At 44.6% G+C, this 21,511-nt stretch overlaps 1 protein-coding gene across 1 annotated transcript in view; it reads right to left on the bottom strand.

The window, feature by feature from the left end:
* Positions 1 to 21,511, bottom strand: part of farp1 (FERM, RhoGEF (ARHGEF) and pleckstrin domain protein 1 (chondrocyte-derived)) — a 265,170-nt gene that overhangs the window by 86,910 nt on the left and 156,749 nt on the right. The window contains exons 10-13 of the mRNA XM_078546027.1: positions 20,593 to 20,753; positions 17,887 to 17,955; positions 15,764 to 15,827; positions 14,130 to 14,343 (exon numbers count right to left, since the gene is read on the bottom strand). Of these exons, the coding sequence (XP_078402153.1) occupies positions 14,130 to 14,343; positions 15,764 to 15,827; positions 17,887 to 17,955; positions 20,593 to 20,753 (508 nt within the window). The remainder of the gene's footprint in view (positions 1 to 14,129; positions 14,344 to 15,763; positions 15,828 to 17,886; positions 17,956 to 20,592; positions 20,754 to 21,511) is intronic.

Genomic DNA, 21,511 nt, shown 5'->3' with positions numbered 1-21,511 from the left:
ATGCCATCATGCCAATAGCCAAAGAAAGAAGCTCAACTTATGCAGTGGACACAGAAAAGGAGATCGCCTCATGTAACAAGAGTAGGTACTGCAGTGAGTTACCAGGGACAGAGTGGTCTCTTTCCAAGGACTCGCTGTAATTGTCTAGGTGACGTCGGAGAGGAATATCCCAGATTTTTGCCCTCCTCTCCCAACTGGCCTGATTTGGCACCTTTCCCAGGATATCACATAGCTTTAGGGTAGGGTGGGGAGTGTGTATGTTCTGATACACATGGTGTCACAATGTGGGACTAACTCTGGCCTCTTGAACATTAATCGCCCTACCTCTGGTGGCCTTGCCTTCAGCTACCTGGGCCCAAAGCTCTGGAACTCCCTCCCTAAACCTCTCTTTCGTGCTTTAAACACCCAATAAAACCTGCTGTTTTGACCAAGCTTTTGGTCACCTAAGCCAATATCTTCTGATGTGGCTCGGTTTGATGCTACGTTTAATAAGAACCTGAGGGATCTTGACAGGGTGGATATGGAAAGGATGTTTCCCCTTTTGGGAGAATCTAGAACTAGGGGTCACTGTTTAAAAATAAAATTTAAGACAGAGATGAGGAGGAATTTTTTCTCTCTGAGGGTCATGTCTTTGGAACTCTCTTCCTCAAAAGGCAGTGGAAGTAGAGTCTTTGAATATTTTTAAAGCAGAGGTAGATAGATTCTTGATAAGCAAAGGGGTGAAAGGGTATCGGGGTAGGCAGGAATGTAGAGTTGAAGTTAAAATCAGGTCAGCGGAACAGGCTCAAAGGGCCGAATGGCCTACTCCTGCTCCTAATTCGTATGTTCGTGTAATGCTTCCATGAAGCACCTTGGGGTGTTTCATTATTTCAAAGGTGCTATATAAATATAAGTTGCTGTAGTTAGCTGGATGGACCAGAGCGCCTTTTCCTGTCTTTGTCCATACGTTTGTAATGGGCTATTTAGTGTGCTTGTATCGAGAGTCACAACAGAACTTGTATGCACCAGCAACCGAACAGTAAAGGAACTGATGAAAACAGCTATTTTCCTTATCCATTATCATGCCGGAATAACAATCCTTTGGTCCATATTTTTAATGGTGAAAAACGTCAATCAGCCAGTATGAGAAAATGATTGCGAAGGTGTTTAGTCAGGAAGAGTTAATGCACAAGTCTTCACTGACCAGCAAGTTAAGCAGTTGGCCAAAAATAAAAAGGGTTGACAATTTTATACAGCAACAAGCAGTTCAGAAAGTATGTAAGACATGAAAATACCATTCAGCTTATGCAAGAAAACAAAGGATAAAAGATTTCATGCATACATTCAGAACATTGTTATTCAAAGTTAATAAGCAGTTTGGGCCCAACATGCTTTAGCATTCACCAAGCTAAGGGCTACTGTGATAAAGTGCAACTACAAGATCTTTATTATTACATGCTTTAGTAATCAAAATCACAGAAAGGAGAGAGAGGGTGCATTAAACAGACAGTATCCGTCTTATTAATCTATCCATTTTTTAATCTAAAACTCTTGAGCTGCATTAGCACTTCTACAGCAACAAACTTGAAATATCCTGGGACGTGTTGTGCAACTACACAGAGAGACTACACTCCAGGAAACTGCTGCTAGAAGAGGAGATTTAAACATGGGGATTGAAATTCCACAGTAACCTCGAGTTGCCAACTCTGGTTGGGCACATTCCTGGAGGTTACATCACATGACCGCAAGCCTCCAATCAGCCCCCTCAGTCAAAGAGGCCTTACCCCACCCACAGCACCAATATTTTTATAACTATTAAATGGGTTTTTAATGGGGAAATTTTTTTTTAAAAGCACCTCTATGATTTGTTTTGTTTTCTCTTTGCAGGTTCCAGGAGATTAACCATCTATTCTTGGAGGCTTCAGGATAATCTGTTGGCAATCCTAATCTTAGCCATGTCTGGCGTACTGCTGGGGGTGGCAGGGGAATGAAACTGATTAGTTTAACCTAGGTTAACCTAGGATTCAGCCCGTAGAGAAGAGGCCAGGTAATTCAGGTGGGAAAGGACCTTGGGCACAGAATCATATTGTCATTACTGCACAGAAGAAGGCCATTTGGCCCATCAAGTCCATGCTGGTTCTCTATGGAGCTCTGCTCTGCTTGCTAACCTCAAGGGGTAGAGGTGGAAGAGGGGGGACTTCCTAGATTTCCTGGGAAAATTCTGTTTGGTGCACCATCCGATAGGACCAATGTGAACCCATGCCTACTGCAAGCAGGTGACTGGTTCTATTTTGCACGATTGTTAAAAAAAGAAACTCAAGGAGAAGATAATTGGTCCCAAAGTTGAAACGAGAGCTCCTTAGAGAGCATAAAGCTTTCTCTACCTCTCTCCCTGTGAGGCTGTCCCTTGGCTTTCCCTCGGTGTACGGTGCTGAGGTGCTCAGACCTGCCAGAACTTGGTCAGACATCCATCTTGACTTTGCTAATGACCCCGCAGTTTGAGACAGGGCCAAATATCCTGGAAAAGGGTTGATTCTGCCGGTGGTGTAAGAAGCCATCAGAATTTTGGGCCTCATAATTTTTACACTATTGACGCCTTCTTGTCATTTGGAAATCTGTCCCCTCAGGGCGGGCCCATAGCCCGAGTCATTGGCAGAAAGGGGATCATAATGGGGTTGGCTGGATTCAGTCAGTGGATCCATTCTGCCCTCAGTGGCCTGGAACTCAAGCCAAGAACTGATTCTAAAGTGAATCTGACAAGGGAAAGCATTTTTGCACTTGGATTGGATGAAAAGAAGAAGGGGGCTACTGGGTTGGCTCAAGGCAAAGGATTCAATCCTGAAAAATGTCCTTCATGCACACTGTGCTTACAAACTAAATAAGCACTCCTAGAGCGGAATTGAGTATAAAAGTAGGGAAGTGTTGCTACCGTTGTACAGGGCCTTGGTCAGATGCATCTGGAGTACTGTATACAGTTTTGGTCTCCTTACTTAAGAAAATATATAATTGTGTTAGAAGCAGTTCAGAGAAGGTTCACTTGACTGATTCCTGGTATGAGTGCGTTATCTTATGAGGAAAGGTTGAGCTTATACCCATTGGAGTTTAGAAAATAAGAGGTGATCTTATTGGAATGTACAGGATCCTGAGGGGACTTGACAGGGTGGATGCTGAGAGGATGTTTCCCCTTGTGGGGGAGTCTAGTTTAAGAATTAGGGGCCTCCTATTTAAGACTGAGATGAGGAGAAGATTTTTTTTCTCTTAGAGGGCCATCAGTCTTTGAAACTCCAATCCCCAGAGAGCAGTGGAGGCAGGGTCTTTGAAGATATTCAAGGCTGAGTTAGACAGATTTTTGATCTACAAAGATTATGGGGGACAGGTAGGAAAGTGGAGTTAAGGCCACAATCAGATCAGCCATGATCTTATTGAATGGCGGAGCAGACTCGAGGAGCCAAATGGCTCTTGCTCCTATTTCTTGTGCTCTTGTGTGTAGTTTGTTTTGAGAATACTGGGCTAATTGGGAGATATATCCAATCCTAAAACTGATTTAAAACTATATGCGCAATATAGGTCAACAACAACTGTCTCTTTAAAGCAGCTTTCTCACCAGGTAAAGCAGTGATCCTGTTAATAAAGAAGAAAAGTTACAATGGAACCCCACCCCCCACCCCTTGTTTCTCTAGCACAGCAATTACAAAAGTGTTGGTGCAGGCACGATGGGCTGAATGGCCTCCCTCTGCACTGCGTCATTCTATTACAGTCCCCTCTTATGGAAGCCACCTTCACCTTAACAGGATCACTTGCCTTAGAGCACGCACTTGTGTGTACAAACAATTTTGCATTATGGAAAAGAACATTTGGAGCACATTACAAACAGCGAGAACAGCCCAACATGCATTGAAAGCAAGGAGAGAGCGAGAGGAGCTGTTTCATAAAGATACATGCTGACAGAACCACTGTATTTACATTACACAGGAAACACACAATTTTTAATATTATCATATTCCCCTTAAGGACAAATGACAAGAATGAGAATGAAAACCCTAACTTTTGCTAGTTTAAAAAAAAAAGTTTTTTTTTGTTAAGACTTGATTGCTGCCCAGAATCAGCACAATGGAATTTTAAGTTAGAAGCAGAACTGATTGGATGGTCCCGCTCCCGGCTTCTGGTGTAATTAATTTTGATCCTTTGATATTAGTCGGGGGTCCATGGGAAATAAAGTCTCACAGGCAGCAGAACAATTATCTCTTTGACCTGTATGCCTAGAATCAAACCCAACTCTAACATTTGCTGTACTCTACTTTTCTTTGATCATGAAAGAGGCTCAAGTTTGCAAAAGGTTCAACTGCTTTTGGGAATATCGTCCAGGGAGCAAGTACAGATATATCCTTGCTAGGGAAAATGGCCTCCTTCAGCCAGTCTGACAAACCGAGGGACTGGGGTGAAATTCTGGAAGAATCACCTGACGAACTGGGTTTAGTGGTATTAATGAGGCGAAACTATCGTTTGTTGCCATTACTCTGCTGAAACTGACAGCAAAGTCTGGAATCCACACGTGCACAGGGAAACACAGAAACCCAGGAGTTGCTGCCAGTGATTCCCATAGGATGCGCTGTTGAAGTCATCACCTCCCCCACACCACCCCCTACCCCCCAGGCTTTAATTAACTAGTAATCACTGAACTGACGAAAATGTGCCCTTTTTATGCTGTTAGTTGCCCTGTAAAAACTTGAAAAAATGACACCTTGTTGAAATAGGTGTAACTGTGTTTTTAATGGTTTACTAAGTTCATAATTACTTCTGAACAGCCTCACTGGCCCTGAAAAACTAATTATATTTGTGGAATGTCAAGTTGACTATATTAAAAAATAATCCACGTATGCCTGAAGATTTTAAAAATGTAGTTGGTTTGATATTTCAGCTTCTATCTTCATGCCACGTGCATGTCCAAATGATTTTTGATCCTCTGTAAACTTTTTATGAAAAGCGAGTGACAATTAGCGCATTTCGCTGCCTGGTTTGCTCTCTGCGAATATTTTAATGTGAGTGGCTGCTCAGTTTATTTGACGACATCGCTGCTGCTACACGCCTGAGAATCCCCCTGACTTGGCGCCAGGTTTAAGCTGACATCGGGAAGGGGGAAATCCACACCACCAGAGAACTACTGGGTATGGGTAGCTATCTTCATAATCAGTGCTGACCAAAATCTGGGCCTTCGACTTTCTACAGACGGTCTGACGCACTAGGGCTGGGGTGAAACTTTGAGACCATCACACTTTATTCCTTGTAAGTTTCGGGTAACAGATTATGGTCAGTATAATGTCTACTCAGCACTGTTGTATGCAAGGCATCTCTAATCAGTCAGAACCCCCCCCCCCAACACCGTTAGAAAGTGTATTGGAAATACACATGGTGCAGGTACACCCACAGTGCTGTTAGGGAGGGAGTTCCAGGATTTTGTGGCAGTGACAATGAGGGAACGGCGATATATTTCCAAGTCAGGATGGTGAGTGACTTGGAGGGGAACTTGTAAGTGGTGGTGTTCCCATGTGTCTGCTGCCCTTGTCCTTCTAGATGGTAGAGGTTGTGGGTTTGGAAGTTGCTGTCTAAAGAGCCTTGGTGAGTTGCTGCAGTGCATGTTGCAGTTGATACACACACTGCTGCTACTGTGCATCGGTGGTCGAGGGAGTGAATGTTGACAGTGGTAAATGTGGTGCCAATCAAGCGGGCTGCCTTGTCCTGGATGGTGTTAAGCTTCTTGAGTGTTGTGGGAGCTGCACTCATCCAGGCAGGTGGAGAGTATTCCATCACACTCCTGACTTGTGCCTTGTAGATGGTGGACAGGCCTTGGGGAGTCAGGAAGTCTGGCTGGTCCAGTTTCTGGTCACTGGTAACCCCCAGGATATAAGTGCTTTGCAAGGGGTTACCAGGGATATGATAAGTGCTTTGCAAATATGGCACTAAAGCTATTGGAAAGCTCTGGATCATTAAGATGAGTGTTGGCCAAGTGTCATTATTTAATTAGGAAGGAATTCATTTCTGTACAGTGTTACCCATGTAAACATAGCTAGAGTAACAAAGGAACAGAAGGAGGTCATTCAGCCCCTCAAATCTGTCTGATCTGTATCTTAACTCCATCTACCTATCTTGGTTCCATCACGTTTAATAACTTTACTTAGTGAAAATCTTTCAATCTCAGTGCTGAAATGTTCATTGATCGTTCAGCCTCAACAGCTTTCCACAGGAAAGAGTTTCAGATTTGCACTACCCTTTGTGTAAAGAAGTTTTTCTTGACATTACCCCTGAACGCCCCAACTCTAACTTTAAGGTTATGCTCCCTTTATCTTGGCATTCTATAAAAACTTGTATTTATATGGCACCTATAACATAGTAAAACAGCCCAAAGTGCTTCATAGAAGTGTTATCAAACGAAGTTTGACACCGAGCCACATGCAGAGATGTTAGTGCATTTGGTCAAATGCTTGGTCAAGGAGCTAGGTTTTAATATGGTTGCCAACCCTCCAGGATTGGCCTGGAGTCTCCAGGAATTGAAGATCAATCTCCAGGACACTGTTGTGTGCAACCCTGGAGAAAAATCATTGGGCATTAAAACAGATTGTTTTTTTTGTCATTTTCTTTGAACATTTTTCTTTACCAGCTACAAAGCTATTGAAAATCGGGTGGGGGTGGGTGCGCGTGCAGAAGGCTGTTTGGCTGACAGTCAAGCATCATCCAATTGGGTAATGAGTCCTTTTGCTTTCCAATTGGCGTAGGATGGATGCATTGGCCAACTAATGGCTGGAGTGTGGGGGAAAGTGATGTGATGGCACCTCCAGGAATACATTTAAGTTGATAACCGTAGGCTTTAAGGAGCAACAGAGAGGACGAATGAGAGGTAAAGAGGTGAAAAGTTTAGGGAGGGAATTCCAGAGCTTAGGCCCAGACAGCTAAAGGCACGGCCATCAATGGAAATGGGGAAATTGACAATACACAACTGGAGGGGCACAGAGATTTCAGGTGGTTGTAGGTCTGGAGGAGGTTGCAGAGATAGATTGGCACAAAAGTGCAAAGATTGTTCCTGACCATTCAATAAAATGAAATACACTCCTCCTGTGCGCCATTTGAACACAGGTGCTGCAAAGATAGTGCCATTGTGTAGCTGCTGCTAGAAGGGGTTAAAATAGAGCAATTGGCATCAATACATTCTTGGAGCAGAATTGTGGAATTTTATACCAAAAACTGTCTCTCTGTCAGCTAAGTGGTGGAAAGATTATTTATAATGAAAATTCTCAAAAACACCTTCATGGGTTATAGTGAATAGATTGCACAGAATTTACAGAAACAGGCCATTCGGCCCAACTGGTCTATTCTGGTGTTTATACCCCACATGAGCCTCCTCCCACCCTACTCCAATCTCAATCTAACAGCATATCCTTCAAATCCTTGCTCCCTCATGTATCAATACAGCTTTCCCTTATTATGCAGCCTTGGTGTTAAAGGCAGCTATATGGTGCTAAGATATGGATTAGCCGTGTACTAACTGAACGGGGGCACAGGTTTGAAGGGCTGAATGGCCTCCTGAATGGCTGAATTATGCAAACATCTCAACATGAGATGGAGCAGTTAACCTGGGAGGATGACAATGTCCTTTGTACCATTCGTTTAGGGGAAATATCCCATTTATTGACATCAGGGATTAAAGGCAAGATCTGGGGAATTTCTTATACTACCAGCCCTCTGCTCTTCAGACATTCATTCCTGTGGTTGGATTCTGAAGCCAGTGTTAACAGTGCAGATGCATGGCACAAGAACATGACACGTGTTATGGAACAACACGTGTAATTTTTTTTTTAAAGAAGGTGGACCATTCTCCAAACAGAGGATCGAAGGGGAACCATTTCTCCTCTGCACTAGTTCCTTCTGGTTTGAGGACCGATACAGCAAGGGGAAGGGGACAGCTTCCCAATAACAATCCAGGAGCTCCACACAACTCCAGTCACTGGTTTAGGCTCTCACTCCACGTGCTGAATGATAACGATCTCTCGTAGTCATCCCTGTTCTGGTGTTTCATTTACAGTGCTTGTTTTTGGAAAAGGCAATCTCATCTCTGCTCTACTAATAGGTAAAATAGGCCTTTGGGACAAGCAAATATAGAAGAATTTTTCAGCTTGGCAACTCAGTAGTTGCAGATCTCCAGGACTCAAAATGTTCCTTCACTCTATTAGTTCTTCTTGTACTGCCTGCATTGGATGAGCTATTGAGCTATTGGGATCAATGTCCCACTGGTGGCGCAGTGGTAATGTCACTAGACTGATAATCCAGAGGCCCAGGCTAATGTTCTGCGGATAAGGGTTCAAATCCCACCACGGCAGCTGGTGGAATTTAAACAAAATTAATCATCTGGAATTGAAAAGCTAGTCTTAGTAATGGCAACCATGAAACCATTGTTGATTGTCGTAAAAATCCATCTAGGGAAGGAAATCTGCTGTCCTTACCTGGTCTGGCCTACATTTGACTCCAGGCCCACAGCAGTGTGAGTGACTCTTAACTGCCCTCTGAAGTGGCCTAGCAAGCTACTCAGTTCAAGGGAAATTAGGGGTGGGCAACAAATGCTGACCTTGTCAGCGATGCCCAGAGCTCATGAAAAGGATAAATTAAAAGAAAACTCCAAAGACTAGAGCACAAAAATATAGGCTGAGCCTTCCAGTGTAGTACTGAGGGAGTGCTGCACTGGCAGAGGTGCTGTCTTTTGGATGGCACCTTAAACCAATGCCCTGTCTGCTCTCTCAGATGGATGTAAAAGATCCCTTGGCACTATTTTGAAGAGCAGGGGAGTCCTCCCCAGTGTCCTGGCCGATATTAACCCCTCAATCAACATCAGATTATCTGGTCACGATCACATTTCTGTTTGTGGGAGCTTGCCTTGCACAAATTGGCTGCTGTGTTTCCTACATTACAACACTGGCTACACTTCAAAAATGCTTCATTGGCTGTAAAGCACTTTAGGATGTCCTGAGCTCATGAAAGGCACCATATAAATGTTTTTTTTTTAACTAACCAAATAGGATCCCCGTGGAATGGGGATTTTATATCCTAACAGATACTTTGTTCACTTCAATCAGGTGGGGTTTAATTCCAACATAGCCCCCCGATCCTGTCAGTTTCTAGACAGGCGAGTTTGGTTAAAATTGTTCCCCTTTAATGTCTTCACTTTGCTGTTTTCTCTTATTCCCAATCTTCTCTCTTCTGCAGCTGAAGGCGTCAGGGTCATCAACCACCCTCTGTTACCTCAGCCAATGACAAATTTTTCAAGGGGACAGTTAATGCTCTGGCCGGCTACTGCACCAGGATTAAATCTGAGATCTTGGGCAGGACTTTTTGGATGGTGGGGTTTCCCACCCCAGGAAACCCAGTGAGAAAAGTGAAGGGGTTGGGGAGCCATGTTTGAGAGGCCTGGGGGGTGAAGGAATAAAGGGGTGGATGATCTTGGAGAAAGGGTGCCCTCGATGGGCAGAGGGAACCTCCAAAAGAGGTACCGTTCCCTTGCCCAAGACCAGCCCCTGCAGCTAGAGCTGCTGGGATACCTGCTCAACATGGGCCTCCTCCAGCCATGGGTAAAATAGCGGTGGGGGGCAGGGTGAGGCACTTAAGTGGCCGTTAATTGTCCACGTAAGGGCCTTAATATACCCTTGGACTGGCCCTCCGGCTGCTCTACTACCTCCCCTAATATGGGAGGTAGGGCGGCCGCAGGTGGGTAGGTGGCGAGCTGACCACATGTCGCATTTTACAGATCCCCTGCCATCAAAACTGCAGGCAGGGGATGGGTAAAATTCCTCCCCTTACGCTCTGTGCAGCTTGGCGTTGCATTATACGGTGCATCTGCACACACGGCCTGAGGGAGCTGCAGGGCAATCTCTACTCAGTCCAATCTCAGATACTCTGCTTCTTCAATGCAACCTGGATGTCAGCCGATTGCTCGACAAACCACAGAGCTGGGGAAAAGGACAGAGGATTGGCCATCATCTTATTGGGCTAGTATTTCACCCATCCAAGCTGGCCACTAGGTAAGGAAGGGGTTACGATTATCACCATTGTACAAGGTTGGTAAAAATGCAAAGCCCCATTCAGTACCCAGACCTGGGATGCAACAGCTGATCAGGAATAATATACCAACCTGCAGCAGCTGACAAGTGCCAAGCCTTTTTCAAAACCCATACTTGAATTTGCATTGTATTGACTACGGTGCTCTGAAGGGGTTCAAGGTTTATGTGCTTTGGAATGATGAAAAACACCAGTTCTTGCCAACTGACAGATGTTTTATAGTCCTCAGGTCGACCTATTTACCCTTCATCGAAAAAAAAAAATTCCTTCCTTGCTTTTCAGCTGCCTAAATAACACACTCCGGGTAACTGCTCAGTTGATCCTGTTTCCAATCATTTTGATCGGACAGGGTGACTCACTCGACTGCATCGGACAATCCCGGAATGTGACCACAAAATGCTCAATTTATGCAAAATTTCCAGGAAAGGCAAATGCAGCTAAATTTAGTCTGGCAGTTGGGGCTGGGAGAGGCATCGAGGGAAGAAGCAAAGAGAAAGGATAATTTATTTCCATGTCTCAGGTACTTGATGCAATAACTCACCAGATTCCAGGCAGAACCAAATGAACTCATCCTCTATTCAAAGGAATCTTTTCCCATCCTCTAAAGAACGTGAGCCACAGGACTGAGGGGAAATGGTCACTTTTACACATCAAAGGACACAAGAACATAAGAAATAGGAGCAGGGGTAGGCCATTCGGCCCTTCAAGCATGCTCCATCATTCAAAAAGGTCATGGCTTATCTGATTGGGGCCTTAACACCACTTTCCTGTCTGCCCCCCCAATAACCCTCGACTCCCTCGTCTATCAAAAATCTGTCTAACGCAGCCTTGAATATATTCAATGACCCAGCCTTCAATGCTCTCTGGAGAAGAGAATTCCAAAGACTAACAACCCCCCACAAGAAGAAATTCCTCTTCATCTCAGTCTTAATTGGGAGACCCCTTATTTTTAAATCCTTTGTTCTAGATTCCTCCACAAGGGGAAACATCCTCTCAGCATCTACCCTGTCAAACCCCCCTCAGAAACTTATATGTTTCAATCAGATCACCTCTCATCCTTCTAAGCTCCAATGAGTACAGGCCCAGCCTGTCCAACCTTTTCTCATAAAGGCAACCCCTTCATCCCAGGAGTCAGCCGCGTCAATCTTCTCTGAACTTCTTCCAAAGTAAGTATGTCCCTGCTTAAGTATGGAGACCAAAGCTGTACACGTGAGTCTTACAAAGTAAGGGTGTGGTATGCTTTTGCTGCTAACACTTGGGATGTTGAGTTTTGTTCCTTGTGCAGGATCAACGTGTGTGGAATTCATCTTGCCAGTCGTGTGCAATGGGCGTTAGTGCACCAAAGTCTTATACTGCACCCAATATTCACTTCCCTCAGGTTGAATTGGGCCAAGTGTAGGACTAACCCACCACTGAAGCATGACCGGCTGTTACGCATCACTGGCAAGATGAAACTCACCCTTCACATCTTAGAGTTTCCCGCCCTATCCACACTAATACTCGAAACCGAGCTTAGTTTTTCTTTAAAAAGCTGAAATATAATGGGTTTGATACGATGAAAATAAATTTTGTTAAAATTTATGATGTTTTCTTAACTTTGAATTTTGCTTTGATTTAATTTTCCTTCCTTTGATGAAAGATTGGCTGTTCTTTGAATTGTTAGAGGGCCATGCAGTAACAGTAGTCTGAGGATCTGTATTATATATAACAACTGTCAATGTATAAAGTAAGAACAAGTTGTGTAAATACTTCTTAACGCAAGTGAACAGTTTCAATCAATTTCCACCAAATGACCCTTCTACTTTCAAAATCAGTGGGCAATACGGTTTTGGCAGGATTCGACTTTGTCACAATTATTGTACACCTAGCCAGTTTACTATATAAACGACCGTTCAATTTCACTCAACAAGCTCACTTAATACTGACAGCTACACAGGTTATCAAGTCACTTGTCAAAGATGTGTATACATATATATTTAAATAGACAGACAAAGACACACACGCATATAAAAGTACACAAAATACTAGACTTTAGTCCTTTAAGGGTCTCCAACCCACTGCTGTAAAAATCTAGATCTACCTCAGTTCTGTCTAAATACTTAACTTCACAAAATTACGTCAATTAAGTTCATCAGAAAGGATAAACCAAACTATTGGACTAACATCAATCATCGCCATTCTCCCTCCATCCTTTCCAATTAAACCAAGCATCCATTATTATCTTTATCTACAGCGTGGAAACATATGAAGGCGATTGCTTGACACCTGAATACCCCTCAATTATCAATCCTTCACAGTCTGAAGTATAACTGAGGTCCTGCCAGTTCGTGCTTATTACCATCCAACGTGTCCTGCAATAGGTGCCCAATGCTACAAAGAGTAAGTTGGTGCACAATGGGGAACAAGTAGATATCAGCAGTGACAAACAACATCGTAACTTTAAGCTGTCTCTAGGCTTCATCTTAGTCATAAATTCCAAGGGTGGACCTATCATGAGTGGGGTACCTGGTTCCCTCTAATAGGAGTCACTAGTTAAAAAGTTTTTTTGTCAACTGTAATTCATTGCATCTACTTTCATTTTTAACAGCATTTGTTGACTGTTTGAAAACTTAACCTCAATTTTTTTTAAAGACAGTTAGACATTGAGTTTTAGTTCTAAACATTTTTTTTTGCCTTTTATCTCTCCTTCCTAAATATTTCTGTAAACAGCAATGTACAGTCCGTTTCCGATGCAACTCCTGAACATTAATCCCTGCCAAGGAGCCTTTAAGATGTTGCTATTGTACACGGACACCAGCCAGACAAAATCTCCTGCAACGCCATCAATGGCCGTTGGCATAGTATTAGAGATGCCACTTTGTTAATCAGAGAATACTGTGGGATATTACAATAGTATTTACTGGTCCCTAGTTTATGCCTGGACAAGTATTGATGATAGTTTTAGCACAGGAAGACAACCAACTGGCAGTATATGACTGTCGATCAGAGACTGGACAGAGTTCAGAGACTGCTGAAGAGTCTCTAACATGTGATGACACCATGTTTGCTCACCGGACTGCTTTCGTCCGGGTCACTGAAGCTAATCGAACTGTCCTCTTCCAATTCCTCCTCTAGCTGCAGACTCCCGAAAGAAAACGTCTCTCGTGGCCTCGCCGAGGAATTTACGGCAATGGGGTTCCCCAGCACCAGCGGGTGACTGAACGAATGAATCGCCTCCGAGTCGGAGTCGCTGGATTCTGTCCCGCTGCTGGTCGACCCGTCCATCAACTGGCCCCCTGTTGCACGGTCCACAAGGCCAGCTGGGAAGAGCCTCTGAATTGGTGGACTCGACTTTGTGAGTGCAGCAGAGAGGTGGCTGTTGGCCACGTGTCTGCCTTCTGGGTATGGCGCTCTGGGGGAGCAGGGCTTGCGTTGGCTGCTGCTCCTGTACTCGTTCAACGGGGTGGAGGCCATGTGACTGAGGATGAATGGGTCAGTCTCTGACCTATTTCGGTTGCCCTGAGCCCTCTGTGAATGTGCTGGCCTTAAAGTGGGGGAATAGTTATTGTAAACATGCTGGCTGTGTGTACGGCTATCTGTATCTTCTAGTCTGTGTCTACAATGGCCGTTTTGTACAATAGTGCCCTTGGATCCTGCCCTGTTAACACTGGCATTGGGACTTGTCTCTTTACCAGCTGGGCGTATTGGCGTGGCTGAGGGGCTCTGGTTTTCTGGGCCACGAAATACCTCGTGAAGCAAAGAGCTGTGTCTGGGCATTCGAGGAGTCCTCCCGGTGTACAGGGAGAGTTCCTCGTCCGTCAGCTCTCCCCTAATGTGGATCGGAGTACCTGAGAATTGGAAATCAGAGGACCCCATACATCTAAGGTGGGCCACACTCTCATCCCTTTCCTCAAAGTATTCGCCGCTGCTAAACTCATCCTCATAATTGTCATTTGTTTTTGACCTCGACCTGTTTATCCGCCCTCTGATCAAGTCATGCTCACTATCTATATCACTGCCGTCAATGTAAGGAATGGAACAGCTGCTCCCATGAGCAGTTTGAGATGCTGGACCTGCATTCTGTGGCTCTCTTTGGGCCTTTGCCTGGTGAGCTTTGTCCCTCGCAGTTTCCTCCTGTCTGTCCCTCTTTGGGCTGCTCGATGGTGACGGGCTCTTTTGCTCAACCCCGTCTTCAGCCGATGACCGGGAAACCCCGAGGTCCTTCCTCTGGCTGGGAGACGGTGCTCCCGTCGACGCTGACCGCTCCCCGAAGGTAAAACTACCGCTCTGGAAAGACAAGAGACACCTTGGAAATAAGTTATTGGGTAAAATACTTCTGTGCAATCTTTTAAAAAAAAATAAAACCCTCAGTAATTTTTCCTCCCAATTTTGAACGAACACAAGAAATAGGAGCAGGAGACCATTCAGCCCATCGAGCCTGCTCGCCCATTCAAAATCATCATGGCTGATCTTGGGCTCCAACTCCATTTTCCTGCCCACTCCCCATATTCCTTGATTCCCTGAGACACCAAAAATCTGTTTAACCCAGCCTTAATTATATTCAACGGTGGGGCATCCACAATCCTCTGGGGTAGAGAATTCTAAAAATTCACACCCCTTTTGAGTGAAGAAATTTCTACACATCTCAGCCCTAAACACCTCGACCTCTCCCACTAAACTGAGACGCGGCTTCAAGCTTATCTCTCTGACTAGTCCTGATACCCTCATACATGGCTCAATGTCAAATTGGGTCAGCTAATGCTCCTGTGGAGTGCCTTGGGATGTTTTACGACATTAAAGGTGCTATATAAATGCACGTTGTTGTTGTTGTTGTTGTCCACAACCTGGCGTCCGCACTGTAAGGGGTCATCTGGCTGGTCACGTGGAGTGGGTTGAATTCTTCCCCCTCACTCACCAAAACGCACGACTGTTAAGCCTGAGGTCAACTAGCTCAGCACAGGCCAGGGACTGAAATGGGAACCGCGCTCAATCCTTTACAGATTATGGTTTTTAACTAAATAAACCCCCCCTAGAGAAACTCTCAGAAAAAGTCAATCATCTGATATTGTCAAACAATGAAAGAGCTTTGATATTTTCAAATATCGCACACAAGTTTTATTTTAACAAGCATTGCATGTGATTTAATACTGTTTATTTACACTAGCGAAGCGGAGGTTAGAGTCATGCAGCACAGAGGGAGGCCATTCAGCCCATCGTGCCTGTGCTGGCTCTTTGAAAGAGCTGTCCAATTAGTCCCACTCTCCCTGCTCTTTCCTCCATAGCCCTGCAAATTCTTCCTTCTCAAGTATTTATCAAATTCCCTTTTGAAAGTTATTATTGAATCTGCTTCCACCGCCCTTTCAGGCAGCGCGTTGCGGATCACAACATTTCCTGGGCTCTTTTGCCAGTCATCTTAAATCTGGGTCCTCTGGTCACCCAGTGTCCCTGCCAGTGGAGACATCTTTCTCCTTACTTACGCTCTTCTTTTCAAAGGAAGTTTTTTAAAAATCAGATTGTGACCAGTTTGTTACGGTAAGTAGGTCAGGGCTTCTGTGCTCCACCACCATCGCCTCTGGCCATTCCATGACCCCTGTATACATTCCTCCCTTTATGTCATTAACATTCAACTGACTCAAGTGAAAATAAAACAAAATAGGCCTCGTCTGCAATAAACCTCTTTGCTAGGCGATATTCTTGATTTACTGACTTGTTTTGGCACCAGTGTCGGCTGTTCAGGCAAACTTTGGATGGATCGCATTTTACTATGTTTCCTGAAAGTGAAATAAAGAATAAGATGAGTGCACAACAGCGTTAACGGCAATGATTAATCTGAATAGTAACCCATTTCCACCCACTCCTCAGAAAAAAAACACTAGCGACAGGAAGCGACTTCTCTCTGATTAGGGATGGTTTACTTGCACTGAAAGTGGAAATGCCAGAGCAAAGCACAGGTTAACAACTTCAATGCAGTGGATCAGCCGCAGAAATCGCCACGCGAAATGTTCCCCGGTCTGAGAGGGCCACGTGAATCTGTGTGCCGATGGTGTTCCCGTAATGACATCAAGTAGAGCGAGAGAAAGAGAGAGATAAAAACAAACAGCACAACAATAAACAGGCCACAGGAGGAGAAAGGAACGAAGATTGATGAGAAAAGTGTGTGTGAGAAAGAGAGCGCGAGCAGGGAAGAGTGAAGGAAGAGATGGATGTTTAGGAACATGGGAGCAGGAATAGGCCACTCGGCCCTTCAAGCCTGCTCCACCATTCTTTAAGACCATGGCTGATCTGGTTGTGGTCTCAGCTCCACTTTCCTGTCTGCCCCCAATAACCCTCGACTCCCTAACCTAACAAAAATCTGTCTAACTCTGCCTTAAATAAATGTAACTGCCCAGCACTGCAACTGCACTGCTCTCTGGGGACAAGGAAGTTTCTCCTCATCTCTGTCTTAAAAGGGAGACCTCCTATTTTTGAACTATGTCCCCTAGTTTTAGTCTCCCCCACAAGAGGAAACATCCTCTGGGTATTCACCCTGTCAAGTCCCCTCAGGATCTTATAAATTTCAATAACAGCAGATACAGTTCTTGGAGTGTGATGTCAGTGGCAGAATTGGCTTCAATCTCACAGTGTTTTCACTAACATTAAGACCCTAAGAAATAGGAGCAGGAGTAGGCCATTCGGCCCCTCGGGACTTTTCCAGCATTCAATAAGATCATGGCTGATCTTCTACCACAACTCCACTTCCCCCACCCCGATCCCCATATCCCTTCATTCTCTTAGTGCCCAAAAATCTATCGACCTCTGTCTTGAATATACTCATCGACCGAGCATCCACAGCTCTCTGGGCTAGATAATTCCAAAGATTCACAATGCTCCGAGATTTGTAGGAAGGCAGAACTCACACAGGAATGGCCCGACGCATCCACTTGAAGTCGATCATTGACCCTTACCAGCCTGAACTATTTCAATGTCTCATTAGCTCTTCTCATCAATCAATAAGTTGTCAATGGTTTTGTTTTTAATTCTAAAAGCCTACTTTTTTTTGTTGGCTATGCATTGTGCTACCTGGGTTTAGATTATAGACAATGGACTACCCTCAACAGTGACAGGTCACCTTCCAGTACCAGCCCACTATTACACACTTATTTATCACTCTGATGCACTCCTGCACACAACAGAATGTTGCACAGATTCCAAAATGCAGCAAAACCATGCAATACATAAAGAGCAGAGAAGATGCTGCAGGTCCTGCGGCATCCATGGAGAGAACGGCTACTTGTATTTATCGAGCGCCTTAATTCCAAAGCATTTTACAGGAGAGATTTGAGACGGAGACACCTGAGGAGATAGGAGCACAGGTGACCAAAGGCTTGGTTGGAGAGGCAGGTTCTAAGCAGCGCCTTAAGGAAGGAGAGAGAGATAGAGAGAGAGAGAGAGAGAGAGAGGTGGAGAGGTTTAGGGAGGGAATTCCAGGGCTTTGGGTCCCGGCAGCTGAAAGCACGGCCACTATTGAGGGAGACCAGGGACTGGGAAGGATCAGAGTTAGAAAGCAGATTTGCTGCAGGGAGGTTACAGGAGAGACAAGATTTAATGCTGATGAAGGACTGAGATATTTAACTCAGTTTCTCTCTCTCTCTCTCTCTCCATAGATGCTGTCTGACCTGTTGGTGCTTCTGTTGTGTTTCAGAATTTTTGGCATTTGCAGTATTTTGATTTTAATAACAGCAGTAAACTAGTTTTAACGATCTTTTTCCTGATTTTTGTTGGCCTCTGATAGGACAAGGTGCACAAGTGAGAGGGGCAATTGCAGAACACGTAGAAAAGAGACATTTTCACCTTTCAAACTGTATCTTTTTGTAACCTCCTTCTTTAACATAATCCAGGAGTTGCTTCTGCGTTCTTCCACTAGAACAGAGGAAAGGTTAATCATAAGATTGCATTTTTCTCTAATGCCAGAGGAACCTGTGGGTTTTTGTTGCAAGTTTTCTGGTCTTCAGAGAGCTGTTCTCAATTTCTAAGTGTTAATTGGTATGGGTTCCAGTTCCCCGAATGGAGAATCCTGCAGCACACCAGGAGGCCATTCAGCCCATTGTGCCTGCGCTGGCTCTTTGAAACAGCTATCTAAAGAGTTCCACACAGCCCCCAACTCCACCCTGCTCCTTCCCCATAACCCTGCAAATTTTTTTCCCTATTTCAAGTATTTGATAGGATAGAATAGAACGGTTAGAACATAGAAAAAGGCCATTCGGCCCACCATGTCTGTGCTGGCTCTCTGCAAGAGCAACTCAGTTAGTCCCATTCCAGCGCCTTTTCCCCATAGCCCTGCAATTTTTTTCTCTTCAGGTAATTTTGCATTTCCCTTCCGAAAGTTACAATCGAACCTGCCTCCACTACACTCTCAGGCAGCACATCCTAGAGCCTAACCACTCGCTGCGCAAGGAAACTATTTTTTCTCATGTCACATTGGCTCTCCTGCCTTTTCACCTTCAATTAGTTTCCTCTGGTTCTCTTCCACCAACGGGAACAGTTTTTCCTCATCTACTCTGTGCAGACCCCTCATATTTTTGAAAACCTCTCATCAATTCTCCTCTCAACCTTCTCCAAGGAGAACAGCCCCAATTTCTCCAATCTATCCTGGTAACGGAAGTCTCTCACCCCTGGAAACATTTATCCAATTCCCTTTTGAAAGTTACTATTGAATCTCCATCCACCGCCCTTTCAGGCAGCACATTCTTGATCACAACAACTTGCTGTGTAAAAAAAAATAAATTCTCCTCATCTACCCCTAGGGTTGCCAACCCTCCAAGACTGGCCTGGAGTCTCCGGGGATTGAAGATCAATCGCCAGGGCACTGCTGTGCGCAATCCTAGAGAAATGTCACCAAGGCATTAAAACAGATGGCTTCTTCTTTGAACATTTCTCTTTATGGGAAATATTTAAAACGAGAGGAAAAAAAGACAAGCATCACCCAATTTTTAAAAATTCGCTCATGGGATGCGGGTGTCACTGGCTAGGCCAGCATTTATTGCCCATCCCTAATTGCCCTTGTTCAGACGGCATTTAAGAGTCAACCACATTGCTGTGGGTCTGGAGCCACACGTAGGCCAGACAAAGAATAAGAACAAAGCACAAAGAAAAGTACAGCACAGGAACAGGCCCTTCGGCCCTCCAAGCCTGTGCCAATCATATTGCCTGTCAACTAAAACATTTTGCACTTCCGTATCCCTCTATTCCCATCCTATTCATGTATTTGTCAAGCTGCCTCTTAAACACCACTATCGTACCTGCTTCCACCACCTCCTCTGGCAGCGAATTCCAGACACTCACTACCCTCTGCGTAAAAAACTTGTCCCGCACATCTCCTCTATAGTTTTCTCCTCTCACCTTAAATCTATGTCCCCATGTAATTGACTCTTCCACCCTGGGAAAAAGCTTCTGGCTATCTACCTGGTAAGGACTTCAGTGAACCAGATGGGTTTTTATATCAATCAGCAATGGTTACATGGTCATCATTAGACTTTTAATTCCAGATTTTTACTGCATTCAGATTTCACCTTCTGCTGTGGTGGGATTCGAACCCAGGTCCCCCAGAGCATTACCTGGGGCCCTGGGATACTAGTCCAGTACCACAATACCACTACACCACCGCCTCCCCATTGAATCCTTTTGCTTTCCAATTGGTGTAGGAAGGCAGTATGTCACAAGGACGAATGTGTTGGCTGACTAATGGTTGGAATGTGGGGGCAAGTCATGTGATGAAACCTCCCGGAATACATTTAATCACAGCTGGCAACCCTACCTAACCCCCACTATTTCCTTTCCCAATTACCTTAAGCCTGTGTCCTCTGGTTACTGACCCTGACAGGGAGGTGCAAGATATGTAAAGGGGGTTGCTGGCTCTCATTATTGTGCCCAGTCTCTGACACGTATTTGAATAGGCTAGTGTAAGCCATCCAAACTCCTTGAGAAAGAAAGATTTGCATTTATATAGTGCTTTTCACAACGACCAGCCAATAAAGTACTTTTGACGTGTTGTTCCTGTTGCAATGTAGAAACATGACAGCTAATTTGTGCACAGCAAGCTCCCACAAACAGGACAGTGATAACGACTAGATAATCTGCTTTAGTGATGTTGATTGAGGGATAAATATTGCTCCAGCTTCTTTGAAAGCGCACCATAGGATATTTTACATCCATCTGAGGGGGTAGACAGAGCATTAGCTTAATATCCCAACCAAACAACAGCACCGTGACAGTACAGTGCTCCCTCAGTACTGCACTGGAGTGTCAGCCTTGATTTTTGTGCTGAAGTCTTGGAGTGGGTCTTGAAGCAAGAACCTTGAGATGGAGAGGTGAGTGCTACCAACTGAGCCACAATGGCAACAGCTTGTGTGACACACTCCATAAGAGGGGCGAAAACAGCTATAAAGAAAAGGACCTTTGCATAAACAAGTTAATTGAACAGAACAAATGCTCATCCGTTCATCCTCCACGTAAGTAACAATAACATTGAGTACCTGGAGGAGGGTATAGTATTATTACCTAAATCTGAACGAAGACCCGCGGCTGAAAAGAATGGGCTTGGGTTTTGGTTTGGGTTCCTCAAACAGTCGGAAGAAGGCATGGTACTCGACGCAGATCTTCCAGAAAGCCTTGCAGGAGTCACGGCTGGTCATGGAAAACTCCAAGGTATCCTGACAGGACTGCAAGGACAAACCAGAAACACAAACCTCAACAAACACATACACAGCGAACCAGAAAAGGAGCTTCAACACCTTTGGGTAAGGACATATGAACATACGAGCTAAAAGCAAGAGTAGGCCACTCGGCCTTTCAAGCCTGCTCCACCATTCAATAAGATCCTCCCACCTAACCCCGATAACCTTTCACCCCCTTGCTTACCAAGAATCTATCTAGCTCTGCCTTAAAAATATTCAAAGACTCTGCTTCCAGCGCCTTTTGAGGAAGAGAGTTCCAAAGACACTCAACCCTCTGAGAGAAAACATTTCTACTCATCTCTGTCTTAAATGGGTGACCACTTATTTTTAAACAGTGACCCCTAGTTCTAGATTCTCCCACAAGAGGAAACATCCTCTCCACATCCACCCTGTCAGGACCCCTCAGGATCTTAAAGGTTTCAATCAAATCACCTCTTAACACTTCTAAACTCCAGTGGATAAAAGCCTAACCTGTCCAACCTTTCCTCATAAGACAACCCACCCATTCCTGGTATTAGTCTAGTAAACCTTCTCTGAACTGCTTCTAATGCATTTACATCTTTCCTTACATAAGGAGACCAATGCTGTACACAATACTCCAGATGTGGTCTCACCAATGTCCTGTACAACTGAAGCATAACTTCCCTACTTTTATATTCAATTCCCCTCACAATAAACGGTAACACTCTATTAGTTTTCCTAATTACTTGCTGTACCTGCATTCTAGCCTTTTGTGATTCATG

The sequence above is a fragment of the Cetorhinus maximus genome, chromosome 7 (assembly GCF_964194155.1).
Source record: "Cetorhinus maximus chromosome 7, sCetMax3.hap1.1, whole genome shotgun sequence".
Lineage (NCBI taxonomy): Eukaryota > Metazoa > Chordata > Chondrichthyes > Lamniformes > Cetorhinidae > Cetorhinus > Cetorhinus maximus.
The sequence above is the reverse complement of the archived record's forward strand: the minus strand, read 5'-3'. Positions and strand labels throughout refer to the sequence as shown.